The 16,744-nt window shown below is 44.7% G+C and overlaps 1 protein-coding gene across 5 annotated transcripts in view; it reads right to left on the bottom strand.

Annotated features, from left to right (window-relative positions):
- The window catches only part of NTNG2 (netrin G2), a 123,710-nt gene that overhangs the window by 23,917 nt on the left and 83,049 nt on the right, over positions 1 to 16,744 (bottom strand). For 2 of the 5 annotated variants that reach the window (XM_077922117.1, XM_077922118.1), the window contains exons 6-8: positions 14,993 to 15,058; positions 12,254 to 12,328; positions 9,699 to 9,770 (exon numbers count right to left, since the gene is read on the bottom strand). The exons of 2 other annotated variants lie outside the window; for them this stretch is intronic. In XM_077922117.1, the coding sequence (XP_077778243.1) occupies positions 9,699 to 9,770; positions 12,254 to 12,328; positions 14,993 to 15,058 (213 nt within the window). The remainder of the gene's footprint in view (positions 1 to 9,698; positions 9,771 to 12,253; positions 12,329 to 14,992; positions 15,059 to 16,744) is intronic. One more of the 5 variants, XM_077922119.1, reaches the window with a different exon arrangement.

Raw genomic sequence — 16,744 nt, 5'->3', positions numbered from 1 at the left:
TTCGAATCCCCGCGACGGAGTGAGCTCCCATTGCTTGGTCCCTGCTCCTGCCAACCTAGCAGTTCGAAAGCACACCAAAGTGCAAGTAGATAAATAGGTACCACTCCAGTGGGAAGGTAAACGGCGTTTCCATGCACTGCTCTGGTTCGCCAGAAGCAGGTCAGTCATGCTGGCCACATGACCCGGAAGCTGTATGCCGGCTCCCTCGGCCAATAAAGCGAGATGAGCGCCACAACCCCAGAGTCGTCTGCGACTGGACCTAAGGTCAGGGGTCCCTTTACCTTTGAGGCCCATTCTGTATACATAGTATGCAGGAGTTCCATAAGATGCTCCAAGTCATTACAGCCACCTTTAGGTGGTGTCCCTTCACACTAGTCCTCCCTAGCCACTTTGATAAACAACATAGAGAATACCTTTGTCTCTAATGTTACAAAGTGCTTTGCTGGCTCAGACCAAGTTCCATTTGTCTTAGTCTTCTGTTTCCAACAGAGGACAGTTGGGTGCCTCTGTCTGGTACTTCCAAGCACAGCATGACTCACCCATCACAGGCAGAGGTTTTATTTGGTTGTCCTTACAGCTGTTGTTGGCCACTCAACTTCCATCAATTTGTCGAATCCATTTTTAAAGCTGGTAGCCACCCATTGAAGCAAATGCTAATGAAGTAAAGAGCTACCCTCCATACTCCAACTGACAGCCCTTAGAAATGTGGACAGAGTAAATCTGAATGATAAGAATGTCTGAACTGGAAGACATGGAAGATACTGTCCAAAGTGAATATGCACATGGACTGCAGTTGGTCACCTTTGCCATCCAGAAGTGTTACATCTTTCAGCTCTTATTCTGTTTTACACTGCCACTAACAAATGGCAGGTTGGATGTTTCTCAGAGTGCAAATGGAGGATTGACTGGTTGAGACATCACTCTGAGACTTGCTCATTGACATACCCTGCCGATTGGCTTCCTGTGTCCAATATGAGGCACTCTTTTTAACCACAGAAGCCCTTGACAAGCTGGGCCCCAAAGAACACTTCTTTCTAAACATTCCTCCCTTCCCACCCACTGGTGAACACCTGTTTTGTATCCTACCTTTCCAGGAATTTAAGTCAATGAGAGCCCAGAGAAGGGCCTTATTGGTGATGGCACCAGTGTGGAGGAACTCCCTTGCCCACACAGGACCTCTTGGCCACCTAGGGATCCTGGAAGAGTGAGGGAAGAAGGGGCCAAGTCCCCAAAGATTGCTGAGGGGCGGGGCCAAGCCCCCCAGAAATGATCAGGTAAAGAAGACTGCTGTTGTGAAGGTTAAATTGATAGAAGAAGAGGAAGAAGCGCAGCCACCTTTCCTAGAACTGAGAAACTGACTGCATCATCTTCCTTGCCGTGCTTTGGAAACAGAGCTTTTCTGTGGAGGGATGAGCTGAGCTGACTGCTAATATGCAAAGGCTGAGAGAGTGAGTGAGTTGAGGTTGAGAGAGAAGAGGCCGAGCCCTGAACAGTGTGCACCCAGAGCTTCCTTCTACAGTTCTATGACATTCTTTGTCTCTTTTCAGCATGCTTAGAGTTCCTTTTGAATTTTTTAACATAATAATATTGGATTACTTTGAGTCCCTCCCATGCACACCTTAGAAACATTTCTGAGAGCCTAATGTCCACACACACCCAGTTCACATTTAAAGGCACTTTGCAAAATAATATGAGAACTTCATGCTCTCCAAACTTCATGATAAAATTCTCCAACCAACCAATGTTTACAAAAATGCATATTATATTATGGGGAAATGTGCATAAAAATTAATATAGCATTGAAAATGACATACTAAAATGTATTATACTAGGGGAAATTACTTGCAAAAATGTACAAACGAGTCAAAATTGCATGCAAAAATGTGTTTATTAGGAGAAATTTGCTCTAAGATGCTGATGAATTTTCATTATTTTTTCAAAGCATGAGCATTTTTCTTTAAATTAAAAAAAAAGTGATTTGCTGTGCAAGAATGTGGAGGATCGAATTAAGACTGGAAAACCTGGAAACTGAGGGAACAGAAATAGACAAATCCATCTTACGTGCCTCATACATCTGTACTGGGCTGAAGCATACGTTTCATGGGAACTCTAATTGTGAATTGCTTGCCCTGCATTTTTAATGTTTGGTGTTTTACTTTTTTGTTTCTGCTGCTCTTTTTTATGCAAGGCCAGGCATAGGCAAACTTCGGCCCTCCAGATGTTTGGGACTACAATTCCCATCATCCCCGACCACTGGTCCTGTTAGCTAGGAATGATGGGAATTGTAGTCCCAAACATCTGGAGGGCCGAAGTTTGCCTATGCCTGTGCAAGGCATTTCAGCCTGATCCTCTGGAACAAAAGCTATGACTGTATGATATTCCTTAGTAGGTTGCTTTCAGCACCATGTTGTTGAAAAACATCATTACCATCAAGAGCGAGGATAATATAAACAACGTACACCTTCTCTTAGCATAGATCCTTACGTAGCACTAGAGGGTGATATCAGCACACTTTGTGAGATCTGCTAGGTGTGCAGCAGGACAAAAAGTATTTAAGGTGGGAACCCTAAACGAGGGAGGGGGCAGGTAGTCCAACATAAACTACCAAGGACTGAATATGCTCAGTTGATATGGCATGCTAGTTGACTGTTGGAGAATGTGTGGGTGGGCGGTCTTAAAATGAAGCGCTGTATATAAATTAAATAGACAACAACAACTGGGATGGGGATGGAATGGAGTATCCTGGAAAAGGAGCGCTCAACACTGCAAGGTTCTGTTGCAGGTCCCACTTGTAATCACCACCATCACTGCCACTGCAGAGATTTGCAGCGCTCCAAAACGTGACCCTTTCTAGACTCAGTAGCTTAGCCGTTTACTTGTCACTCTATCAAACACCCTGCTTTGCATCTGGCAGTTCTTGGGGAAAGCTTTTGAGCTCGCCCTTCCCTTGTGGCAACAATTTTTCTCCCCCTCCCTTTTCTTCTTAGGACGGACCTGTCAATCAGTCAAGAAGATCTAGGGCAAGACTCACTGCGAGGCATAGTTTCAATTCTGCTTGGGGAAAATATATAGATACATATACAGACTCCAAAATCCAAGTGAGTTGGTTTCCCAAGGGAACAAGGAGGTATGGCAGTTTTTCATTTCCCCCCGTCTTAAGTTCAGTGTTCCACATTTGCACATCAGTTTGCCATTTATTTCTTTCCTTTCCTTTCCTTTCCTTTCCTTTCCTTTCCTTTCCTTTCCTTTCCTTTCCTTTCCTTTCCTTTCCTTTCCTTTCCTTTCCTTCCTTCCTTCCTTCCTTTCTCTCTCTCTCTCTCTCTCTCTCTCTCTCTCTTTCTTTTTAAAGTTTCTCATTAAAATTCATCAGAATTTTTGTGTGAATTTATCAAAATACAGACCCTATTGTATGCAATTTTTTTGCCTGACAAATATATGGTTGCAAAGCATATTTCCCCTATTTTGATGTATTTTTGAATGTTACTTTTACACATTTTATTGCACATTTTACCCCAGTATGCACATTTTTGTGCACATTACTTGGCTGGAGAACTGCACTACAAAATGCAGAGAACTGCGGGTTTTGAAGGAAGGCTGAGTTTTGTTCTGCATATTGTTTCAGAAACAGAATTTGATAAAATTGTCTTGAAATAGGAACTGAATCAAATTTCTCCCTTCTCATGGGTACCAAAGTTCAGTCCCAAGCTGTTACTCACCCATTGAATACAAATGGAATACAAATCCATAAAATTGCTCTTTGGAAGGATGGGGGAAGCCAACCCTTTTAGCCTTCCCCTTTCACAACTGCTTAAGATGCTTTGAAGGGGCAATTAAACTCCACTAAGCGTTCTTGTGAACACTTTGCCCCCTATGCATGTGCAGGGACTCTGGACTGGATGAGATTCAAAGCTTCAGCTCTTTCGGCGTGCAAAGCAGCTGGCAGGACGGCTCGAGGGAGCACCACTTTGCAACCCAAAAAGAGCCCAGCAGAGCTGCACACCTGCTCCACCCCAGCGCCTGTCAGCTAAAAGGATCACTGTGTTTTCCTTTAGCTCTGCCAGCCTCCTCTCTGGAGAAGTGTAGCTTGACAGCTGATCTGGGCTCCTGCCAAAATATTAGGGGTGAAGGTTTTCCCCTCCATCGCATTTCCTTGTTAACTGTTGCAAGCCGTGCAGAGAGAGCCTGATCTTTTGGGTAGTCTTGGGCTGGTTTTCTTTTAAGGAGAAGCTGGCAGCATTTTGTCTTCCAGTTGCTAAAATAATAATAATAATAATAATAATAATAATAATAATAATGATGATGATGAAGATGGCCATATTCATATACCCCAGAAACTTTGCTTGTTATTCAGTTCAGTACGAAAGAATTGCCAGAGCTGGGGTGTGTGTGTGTGTGTGTTTGTGTGCGCGCGCGCTAGCTGGGTTTTTTTTTGTCCCAGGTGAAGCCTCTAGAGGGGAACCATTGAGGCTGCCCGCCTATGTGTGTGTGTATGCAAATGTGTATGGGGTGTGTGTGTGTACGAAACTGGATCTTTGACCTGGGTGAAATAAAGCCTAGTTTTGCCCCTGGGATGGCTGAGAGAGAATGAGGGGTGGGCTAGGAAGAATCAAGGCAGGCCATATGGATGGAGGCAAAGGGGAAGCAGGCATAGCTGTTTGCACACAACTGCGCAAGAGTTGTTGTTTTAAAGGTGCTCAATCCAGTGGGGATTAGGCTTTCTGGAGAGATGGAAAGGGAACAGACAAATCTGTTAGTCTTGATTTCTCTGAGATTCTAATTCTTCCAATCTTATATTCAGTTCCCTGCATTCCCACATCAGTTTGCAGGTTGTTGTTTTTTTAAGTCCTCTCCAAAATACACCAGCATTTTAGTGCAAATTTCCCCTGATATGCAGCTTTGCCTAATACAGTGGTACCTCTGGTTACATACTTAATTCGTTCCAGAGGTCCGTTCTTAGGCTGAAACTGTTCTTAACCTGAAGCACCACTTTAGCTAATGGGGCCTCCTGCTGCCGCCGCACCACCGGAGCCCGATTTCTGTTCTTATCCTGAAGCAAAGTTCTTAACCTGAAGCACTATTTCTGGGTTAGCAGAGTCTGTAATCTGAAGCGTATGTAACCTGAGGTACCACTGTATGTACGTTTTGCAATGCAACTTCCTCCAACACAATGCATTTTGTATGTAGTATTTCCACTGGATCACTTTACTATGGTAAATGCATTTTTGTACACATTACTCGGCTGGAGCACTACGCTGCACAATTTCTATGGCTGCTTCAGTCTGTGACTTGTTTCAGGGCATTCAAATTAGGCACATTTGCCGTTGACTGAGCCAAATTTCTCCCTTATCCCTGGGTGGCAGAGAATTTCTGGGGAGTATTGGGCACCAGAGCTGGTGGCTCTGGTTTCTGGGAACAATCATGTACTCATGGTATTGTAAAGCTGGAAGGGACAACAAGGGTCATCTAGTCCAACCACCTGCAATGCAGAAATCTGATGTGGGGCTCGACCATGACCCTGAAATTAAGAGTCTCATGCTCTACCAACTGAGCTATCTCATGCAGGCCCAACCTCTCTGGAGTACATCTCTTCTTAGCTTTCTTTTTTATTGTTGTAGTTCAGTGATAGGCATCTAGCCTACATGCAGAAGGTCCCAGGTTCAACCCCCAGTACAGTGGTACCTCGGGTTACGAACTTAATTCGTTCCGGAGGTCTGTTCTTAACCTGAAACTATTCTTAACCTGAGGTACCACTTTAGCTAATGGGGCCTCCTGCTGCAGCCGTGCAATTTCTGTTCTCATCCTGAAGCAAAGTTCTTAACCCAAGGTACTATATCTGGGTTAGCGGAGTCTGTAAACTGAAGCGTCTGTAACCTGAAGCATCTGTAATCTGAGGTACCACTGTATATCCAGTTAGGGCTTGGAATACCCCCTGTTTGAAAACCTGGAAAGCTGATTCCCCTCATCATAGGTGATGCTGAGCTGGATTTTCCAATGGCCTCACTTAAGATAAGGCAGCTTGCTATGTTCCCATGTAAGACTCCCAAAATGACTGCAGGGCAAAATAACTGGCATCTGCAGGGATTGCAAAGCCGCCAGCAGTTACGGTTTCTGTCTTCCAAGTATGCCAGCTTCTCTGTTTGGCCAATGGATGCCATGCCTTTGTGCCCGGAGCCCTTGTCCTCATTTCACACAGCCTCCGAGATCAGAGGAAATTAAAGCAGCACGGAGCCATGAACCAGACTTGATATCCCTCTGACCCCTGACAGCTCTGAAACAGGTGGACCATGGGACACCTTCTGAGCCAGGTGGCTCCAATCCACGGGAGGGCAAAGAAAGCCTTACTACCTGGACGTTGCCATAGCAACTGTCCTGCCAATCCTTGTCTCTGTGTTGTATTTGATCATCTAGTGATCAGAGCCTGGCAGTTCTTTTGCTCTGAATCCTGCTGTTGGGCGCTTGTGGACTAAAAAGCTGGGATGTTACAGCACATAAAACTCCAGACTCCCCAGCTGGGGTGCTGAAATAAACATCTGTCTGCCAAGCCCAACAAAAAGAGTCAAAATTGTGCCAATGGGGAATTTCTCTGCCACTCAAGTAATACCCTGTCTGATCCCTCAAGTTTTGGCAGGGGGGTGGAAGAATTTTGGGTGAGGGCATGGAGCCTCTTATTTTATTTCCTCTTAATTATTCATTAAACCATTCTATATCACCTCTTGGTTCTAAGAAGTGCCTGCGGGACAATAAAACTGCACTTCAAATTTACAATAATAATAAATAAGTAAAAATAGCAATTTCAGCCACCATAAAACATGAGTTGTGGGGGCACAAGAACATAAGCAGATAAAATTCACACATATTAAAAACCTGGCAGAATGGAAATGCCTGACCTGCCTGCCTAAAAGGACATTAGTGATCTCACATGGAAGGGAGTTCCACAACTGTTGGGCCTCCACCAAAAAGACCCTGTCACACATCCCTGTTAATTATATCAGCCTTAGTGGGGGAAAGGGACACGGGTGGTGCTGTGGTCTAAACCACTGAGCCTCTTGGGCTTGCTGATCAGAAGGTTGGCGGTTCGATTCCCCGAAATGGGGTGAGCTCCCGTTACTCGGTCCCAGCTCCTGCCAACCTAGCAGTTCGAAAGCACGCCAAAAAAGTGCAAGTAGATAAATAGGTACTGCTCTGGCAGGAAGGTAAACGGCAGTTCCGTGTGCTGCTCTGGTTTGCCGGAAGCAGCTTAGTCATGCTGGCCACATGACCCGGAAAAACTGTCTGTGGACAAACGCCCGCTCCCTTGGCCTGTAAAGCAAGATGAGCGCTGCAACCCCAGAGTCATCCGTGACTGGATGTAACTGTCAGGGGTCCTCTACCTTTTTAGTGGGGGAACCTGGAGCAAGGCTCAAGGAATTGTGCACTCAGATGCAGGACTCAGAAGTAGAGCATCTGCTCATTGGTAGAGCATTTGTAACTCACTTAGAGGCTTTCTTTCGAGCAAGCAAGCAGGATATATATATATATATATATATATATATATATATATATATATATATATAGTTAATGAATGTATGAGAATCGTGGCAAGAGAAATGTCTGCTAACGTCACATTTCTACCTGTGTTTATTCCCCCACCTGCTCTGCACAGGTGCCACTGAGCCATTTTTCTTTCCTTTATATCTTATTTTTAAAAGCTATTCTTTCTCCACCCTTTTCACTTTTGCAACTTGACATCCAGGTTTGAACCAACCGGGAGAGGAAAGCTTTCTGGAGCCTTGAGCTGGCTTAGCCCTTAAGGCTTAAGGGGATGTGGGAGAAGAAGGGTTAACAATCACAGGATCAACTAATTAGGTTTAACTGTGTCAAACCAGGATGGCATATTAGCCTAATTACTCTCGCCCTCTGATTGGCTTGTGGGAGGGGCGGTGATCCTGGATGCCCTGGGTAAAGGAGCTTCTAATTAAAGCATTTTCATCCCATGTTTCAGCAACTGGCTGTGCCACAACTATGCCACCTTTTTGCACTCAGTGCTGTTTGTTCTCCCTCGCAGATGGTCTGAGGAAAGGGGCTTAGGAGGAGGGGTCCATAGCATGATGGCAAAGCATGCACTTTGCATGCTGAAGGCCCCAGATATAATCCCTCTAGGTCTGTTGTAAAAAGATCAGCTACCAGATGTCTGAGACTCCGGAGAGCCACTGCTGGTCAGAGTAGACCAAGCTTCACCAACTTGGTTCTCCTCCTCCCACCCCCCCAGGATGTTGCTGCAATCCACTAACCACCACCCTGGCTGTTGGGCATGCTGGCTGAGGCTGATGGGAGTTGGAATCCAACCACATCTGAAGAGCACCACTTGGGAAAAGTTGGAGTAGATTATACTGGGGTAACCAGACTTAGTATAAGGCAGATTCCCATGTTTGTTATGTTATGTTTTGAGATTGAGGGGTAGGCTTAATGAAACCAGAAATGGACTTAATAGTCACGAAAAAGCTGTCAAGCAGTCAGCTTGAGAAGCACCCCCTCCCTTTCTTTCTAAGTTTTAGAGTATAACATTTAGTAAGTTTGTTTTTCTAAATAAGGCAGTTCAAGTTCACCTATAAGAACTCCATGCGCTACCATGTTCCTCCATGATTTTTCTACCCTGCCTTTAAAGACAATGAGGTTGTTTGTCACCACTACACCTTAGAGCAAACTCCATTATTTAGCTATGCACTAAGCAAAGGTAAGGGACGCAGGTGGCGCTGTGGGTTAAACCACAGAGCCTAGGACTTGCCGATCAGAAGGTCAGTGGTTCAAATCCCCGCAACGGGGTGAGTTCCCATTGCTCGGTCCCTGCTCCTGCCAACCTAGCAGTTCAAAAGCATGTCAAAGTGCAAGTAGATAAATAGGTACCGCTCCAGTGGGAAGGTAAACGGTGTTTCCATGCACAGCTCTGGTTTCGTGAGAAGCAGCTTAGTCCTGTTGGCCACATGACCCGGAAGCTGTACGCCGGCTCCCTTGGCCAATAAAGCGAGATGAGCGCCGCAACCCCAAAGTCGGTCACGACTGGACCTAATGGTCAGGGGTCCCTTTACCTTTACTTTCCTTTCCCCCAGCATTAAGCCTCACTGGATAATAACCTTGTAGTATCTAACATTATGCAAGAGGGAATGAACATCTTCATGTCCACTTTCTGTATGCCTCCAATATGCTCCACCTATTTTGCCTTTCCCTCCTGAGCTAAAAAGCTTCAAATGTTGCAACCTTTCCTTGTCAGGCAGCTTGCTCCATCCCCTTCATCATTTTTGGTTGTTGCCCTTTTCTGTACATTTTCCAGCTCTACAATACCCTTTCAAAATCATGACACCCAGAACGATACACAGCATTCCAATCCAAGCACATAAGAAGAGCCTGGCTGCTAGATCAGGCCAAAAGACCCCTATAGTCCAGTCTCTCAGTGGTCAACCAGTGGGAAGACAACAAGCAGAACCTGAGTACAACACCAACACTTTCCTCACTTGCAATTCCCAGAAACAGGTATTCAGAGCCATACTGGCTGCAAGAGTGGAGGTCAATGTCGATTTGTATATAGGTATTTGTGAAAGGCTACCTATTATGACAGGCTTCACACTCCAGTTGAAATTGTTTGGAGCAAGCCGAGAATAAAACTCCTGCCTGCCTGATGCCCACCAGCCCTCTTGACGTTGGCTATGAATGTCAGACCTTACCTTGGATGTTTTTGGGAGGCTCCCTTGGCGCAGGCTTGGGTTTCATGACTGGTCTCGCTGAGCTCCTAACAGCTTGGTGTTTCAGCAGTTGGAAAGAATATTTCATTTTAAGGCAGTACTGTGGCTTATTGTAAAAGACTCCCAAAGACTACTTAGAAGCAGAATTCACGTATAGCTGGGATGGGTAAAGAGAGAGGTAGAGATGGAGTTTGAGAGATAGTGACCTAGTCTGCATAAACACCATACATTTAAAGCACATGTGCACCAAGAACCCTGGGAAGCGTAGCTTGTTAAGGCTGCTGGGAATTGTGAGAGGTAAACTAGAGTTCCCAGGATTCTTGGGGGGGGGGGGGAATTATGTGCTTTAAATAAATGGTGTGTATATGGCCTGAGACTGAGTCACATCCACGCCGTACAACTAAAGCACATGGCTTTTCCCAAAGAACCCTGGGAACACAGAGCTACAATTCCCAGCACCATAACAAACCACAGTTGCTAGGATTTGGGGAGGGGGAGAGTCATGTGCTTTAAATGCATGCTATGGATGTGACCATATGCTGGTAATTTTTTATGCCTTTGCAAAAACAATTCTTTAAAGCCTAAGATGGGCAGGGGGGACCCCTGGCATTTTGCTACCTGAGCTGCAGAAACAAGATGGTGCCCACTCACCTGTTTCTTCCTTGTATAAGAACTGACCATAATGTCAGTTGTACCTTACTGCAAGATTAGCAGCAATGGGACAGAGTCTGCCATTACTGCCTCCAAGGTGAGTATATCAGGTGAGTTGAGGACATATAGAGAAGGCAGTGTGGAACACACAGCAGTGGCCTTAAAACACCTTATTATTGACTCCTCCCTGATCCACAACCTATGCCGCCTGAGGCAGCTGCCTCACTTTGCCTACTGGGAGGGCCAGCCCTGTTCCCTCTCCACCGGATTGGATTCTTGTCCTTCCTTTCTTACAAGACAGTGCTCAATATAGATGATGCAACTGTTTCCTTGTACAGTCATGTCTACCTACACCAGGGGACAGTGAGCTTTTCTGCCTTCTGCTCTTTTTTTTTTTTTTTACATGCAGAAGGTCCCAGGTTCAACCCTCAGCAGAGGCCACAGCCTCAAACCCCGGAGAGTTGCTGCTAGGCTGTGTAGACAATACTGAGCTTGGTTGACCAATGGTCTGGCTCACTACAAAGCAGCTCCTTGTGTTCTTATTTGGAAAGGGGCCACGTAGCTCAGTGGCAGAGCATATGCTTTGCACACAGAAGGTCCCAGTTTCAATCCCTGACATATATCCAGGTAGGACTGGAAGTGTTTCCTGCCTCAAACCCTGGAGAGCTGCTGCTAGGCTGTGTAGACAATACTGAGCTAGATGGGTCCAATTGTCTGACTTGGTGTAAGGAAGCTTCTCATGTTCTTGTCCTAGAACAGAAAGCGCCATAGCACAAACTTGGAAGGGCAAGGGGCGGGTATCATTGCTGATACTTTAATAAATAAATAAACAACCCCAACGGTGATTTTTAGGTCTCTGTGAACCAATGTCAGTCATGCACATTTCAGGCAAGCAGAAAACAAACAACAGACTGGGTGTTGGGAATTGCCCTATGCTAGTCTAAACAACTTCTAATCTACATACCACACTGGTTTCTCTTTGCACAAGCAACTATATACAAACTATATACAACTGCCTGGTTTCCATGGCCTTCTCATATCACCACAGTAGTGAGCTGAGAACAGTCACTTCTGCGATTAATCACCACTCTCCTTAGATGCATCTGTCAAAACCCTGAGGTTCAATCCCATCTCACCATCTGTGTGTGCAGGGCACAGTTGAAACCACACAAAAGAATCAAGCCCTGCACTTTGGGGGGGGGGGGGTGTCTGTGGAAAGCAAGAGTTAACACATGGAAAGCAAAGCAGGTGTCCTAATAGTTATCAGGTGTGGCCAAATATGTCAACTTCAGCTTCTCACTTTTCCTATCTGAATTTCAGTTCTTTACATTTCTATCTCAGTTTGTGAATTCCCCAACCCCTAATGAAAATGCATCAGCATTTTAGTGCAAAATTCTCCTAATATCCGATGCAATTTCAACCAATATGCACTTTTTTAGCAATGCAATTTCTCCTAAAGCAATGCATTTCCGTATATTGTTTTCACAAATATATGCATTTATATGCATACTTTACCTCTGGTATATACATTTTTGTTACATTACTTGGCCGGAAAGCCATCTTGCAAAATTTGGAAAAGTGAGAATTCCGAAGGATGGCTACCTTTGGGTTTGTGTGTCCTTTCAGAAAGTGTTAATTGTGAGTTCGGGTTCTAGCCAACTCCAAGCAGACCCACTGAAATGAATGGACAGAAGTTAAGCATGTCCATTATTTTCAATAGGTATACTCTGAGTAGGATTAGCACTGGCAACAACCCTTCACCTTTAAATGCAAACTGAATCAAAATTCTCCTCCATTTCTACTATATGCTGAAGCAGCTCCTAAGCATCACCCCGAGACAGTGGGGCGCTAGCTATGACAGCTTGTCTCAGCAGAGTATTTCCTACCTTCAGTTCCTGCATCAGTCTTGGCCGGGGAGGAGCTGGCTTGCAAGGGGGCCACGCCAGAAGAGCTGGTTGTTTCTTGCAAAAGCAATATAGGAGAGCTGTATTATGCTAGGGATTTAAAGCATTGCTACTTGGGTCTTATGGATGGCTCAAGAAATATTACACCAGGTGCTTTAGGTGATGAAAATCCACTCTGACTTCCCTATAGCAAAGTCTTTCCCTTTGTAGTGAGGCCATCTGGACCTGCACAAACTCTGCTCATACCCTAAAGCTGCCTGTAGATGGAAGTAGATGAGACCACAAGCTTCTGAATGCCACTAGACACCCAGAAATGGGAATCCAGAATCTGATTCCAGAGAGGCCCAGCTCAGCCACAGAAACTAAGCAGAATCTAGCAAAGGCTTTGTTGATCCATGGAGGTTTTGTTGGCTCAGCTTTTACAGAACAGGGGAAATGTGCACTCCCAGAAGCCTCCTGAGCTGATGTGGTGGACAGTGCACCCTACAATGATGATTAAGTCATTGGAACCATGGTGGAACCCAATGGATTCCAGTTTTCCCCAGAAACATGGTGGCACCCTCCCAAAAGAACTATATGTTTCATATGCCACAGCAGCGGCCATGTATATCAAGGAGGGGCAGTGGCTCAGCCACAATTCCCTGCCAAATGTACCCATGCCATATCCCATGATGCACAAGGATGCGTCTCTTCTTGCACACTCCAGCAACACCAACACCAGGAAAGAGCTGGGTTGCTGGGCAAAATATGAATTGCCTACACCTGCTCCCAGAATGTAATCAAGTGCTATTAATGCTCAATCCACAAGTAGCATGTGGGAAGTCACAAAGAGAGACCTTTGGATCCTGTCACCTCTGACTAGGGATGCAAGGATCTGGTCATCTCTGACAACGGATGGAATAATCAATTTCTTCTTTTTCCCAGTCTTAAATTTGGCTCTCCAACGTTTCTGCAGCAATTTGCAATTTTTCTTTTTAAAACCCCTAATGGAATTTCCCCCAGCATTTTAGTGTGAATTTCCCTTAGAACAGATTTTTATATGTAGTTTTGACTAATACAGGCATTTCTGCAAGCAATTTCTCACAATATGATGCGTTTTTATATGTTTATCTCATTAATATATTTATTTTTAGGCACACTTTGCCCTAACATATGCATTTGTGTAAATATTATTTGGTTGTAGAACTGCCTGGCAATTTTTTTTTATATAATTATGAATTTTGAAGGATGCCTGTGTTTTGGTTATTGTATTGTTTCAGAAATTGAAAATTTGATAAATTTGGCTTTAAATGAGAACCTAATCAAATTTCTCCCCTATCTCTAACGCTGACAAAAGAATTTACTCGGCAGCCAGTACTTTCCCCACATCAATTTTATGGGCTATCAGTCTCTGCTCAAAAATATAAAAAGGAGTGGCAGAAAAGGGATTAATTTGAAAAACAAAACAAAAAAACAAAAACCAAAACTCAATTTAAGTAACCTAAGGAGGAATGTGGAAGGAGACGGGGTCAAGAAGTGTGTTCAGCTGAAAAATCTGAAACGACAGAAACGTAATTTTCTTGCCAGTATGGCTGGATCATAAACAATTTAGAGGGATATACTTTTTCATTTTTTTAAAAAAAAAACTTTTTTCATTTTTTTTAAGCCACACTTTAAAGGTGGATAACAGATCGTGTCCTGTTGAAATGGGAGACAGAAGCCAATTGATATTAATAAGGGCGTTAAATCAGAGTACCATGACAGCCCCCGTCAAATTGGCAAGGGCTTAATTAGAGTCACAATAAAAAGTCACCCCGGAGGCATTTTGCTTTTTAGTCATTCACACACACCTCCACTGGCTCAGCTTTTACAGAACAGGGGGAATTATTAATTCACTTTATCCTGAGATGTTTAGCCTTGTGTCTCGGTGACATTCATGGATGGTTTTACATTGCAATCAGGCAAGCATGAGCGAATGGCAGAGATGGAGATGGGAGCAGCTGGGGCCAGGGTCGGTACCAGTGCCTGGCTCCCCCAGGCAGGTGCTAGTGCCTAAGCAACCTAGCAGGGCTATCAGCAATGAAGGCTGGTCCATGAGGGTGAGTGAGGCACTGTCTCAGAAACCTCTGCCTGCCCTCATGTGCCTTCTTACCACCACAACTCCTCTGGTTCAGTAGTGGCTGATGCCCACTGAGACTAGTTAGAGTGGAAGGCAGGCAAAGCAAACTAGTATTGTCTCCGTCCTCCTCCCTGCTGAGTTCTGCAAGGGCAAAACTGTGAGTAAGGAGGAGGAAATTGGCAGACAATTCTGCTGCCCCCTGGACTGGTTATAAATAAGAAAACGGGCAGGTGTAGGGTGGCTGAGGTTGGAGGTGTAGTGCCCCATATTCTGTAAGGGATCAACCTTTATATGACTCTATGAGTCCTTGGCCCCCATACCCACCTCTGCCAATAGATAGCTCTTTTTCCTTGAAAGGCAAAAAGCAGGGATAGGGGAAGATAAAGGCTTAAGCACCTCCTCCTTACCACCATTGGTCTAATGAAATAGCTTCCGAAGCTGCATTTGCTTTTTTTAAACAACAAGATAACCCAGAAAATGGCTGGCAATGGGAAGGTCTCTCTGTTTCCCATACTATGCAGTCTGGGGCTGCCTTGGTTGGTTTATTGTTGCTTTTGGGTGTACTGCAGAAAAGCAAGCACTAGCTAAGGAACTAGGAGCATCAAGCTATCTGTAAAATATACCTGTTTTTATCTCTGCCTCTTGCACAGACACAGAAGGAGGGAGATCAGCTGGCTGCTTAACAGTGGCTGCTCAGAGGGTACAAAAGAATCATACACATACACACACACACGCACATTAAAAGAGAAAGTACAGAGAAAGATTCTCAGCAGTGTTTGAAACTCTTCCCTAGGAAAAGACTAGCACAGTATAAAGCACAGTATAACCATCTGTATAACGTCTCATAGATAATTCCTGAGTTAGCAGGGCTATAAAATTAACCACTTCAACTTGTAGATTAATCAGCTCAGGTTTCAGTTGACTAACTGGCGAGGGCAAATTTTAATCAATGATGTTCACATGTCAACAGTACAACTCAGAGTTACTGCTACAGAACTCCTGGGCATTTCAAAGGATCGTGGGATATTACTTTATATTTTATATTTATATCTTGAGTGTTCTCCAAGAAGATCTAGGAGGTGTCACTGTGAAGTGGGTAAGGCTGAGAGGGAATGACTGGCCACCTAATGAACTTCACGGTCAAAATGGGTACTTGAACCAGAGGCACTGTTTCAGACTGATAGCTAGATACATTAAATTGTGGTGGCTAACCTGTGGCCCTGCACCTCATCAGAGCATCTGTTATTTCGCTCACCTTATCAGAACACCTGCCCTTTTGCCACATCACCAGAGCACCCACCCCTTCACCCATCTCATCATAGCACCCATTTTTTAAGGCGTTACTGCAGCTGCAGCCCTAAAGGAAAAGAAGCTGCACATTATTAATGTGTGCTGTCCTGCCAGTGCCCTTCTCTGTATTAATTAGGTCTGAAAACAAACAAGCACTTTTGCTGACAAATGGAAAGAACTGAGCAGAAGCACAATGTAATCCCCCCCCCCCACGTACCCCAATCCACACCTACAAGGCAAGTGAAGAGGCAAGCTAGTGAGGCTAGAGTCATCCTTCTATGGCATTATTTGTTGCTACTTAACATAGTGAAGCAGCATACAAAGCTGTTGCAGAAGGGAGGGGGCGACGGAAGACTGAACAGCAGAATCAGCTCTAGTAGATCTACATGAGCAAGTAAGGGGATGAGGAGCTTGTGCCTAGCAAACTACAGCTTGGCACCCACCTGGCTGCTGAGTTGTAACAAGTGTGGTGGTAGTAGTAGGAGCAGCAGTGGTAGTGGTAGTAATAGGAGGAGCAGCAGTGGTAGTGGTAGTAGTAGGAGGAGCAGCAGTGGTGGTGGTAGTAGTGGTAGTAGTAGTGGTGGTGGTGGTGGTAGTAGTAGTAGTGGTGGTGGTGGAAGTGGTTTTGGGAGTTGTAGTGGTAGTAGCTTTAGTGGTAGTAACTCGCTTTGATCGTTCATTTGCTAACAAAACAAAAATAAGGATTGGGATGGGGAGAGGAGAAAGAAACCATAGGATAGTTTTCTCAGGACTTTTTCTCAAGTTATATTTAAAGTACCAAGCCTTTCCAGCAGTATCTTGGGCCATATTAACAATATACACTTACGGTACAATCCAATGCATGCCTACTCAGAAGTAAGTATTATTGAGCTCATTTGTGAGCATGGGATTGATTGCTATCCACTTATTTGAACCCAATGGATTGTGTCCAATGCAACTGGCATTCAGAGGCATACTGACTCTGCCAGCGGAGGTAGTAGCCATCAACAGCTTAATTCTCCATAAAATTGCCTAATTCTCTTTTAAAGCCATCCAAGTTGGTGACTATTACTATATCTTGTGAGTGTGAATTCCATAGTTCAACT

Source organism: Podarcis muralis, chromosome Z (assembly GCF_964188315.1).
Source record: "Podarcis muralis chromosome Z, rPodMur119.hap1.1, whole genome shotgun sequence".
In the NCBI taxonomy this organism is placed as follows: Eukaryota; Metazoa; Chordata; class Lepidosauria; order Squamata; family Lacertidae; genus Podarcis; species Podarcis muralis.
The sequence above is the reverse complement of the archived record's forward strand: the minus strand, read 5'-3'. Positions and strand labels throughout refer to the sequence as shown.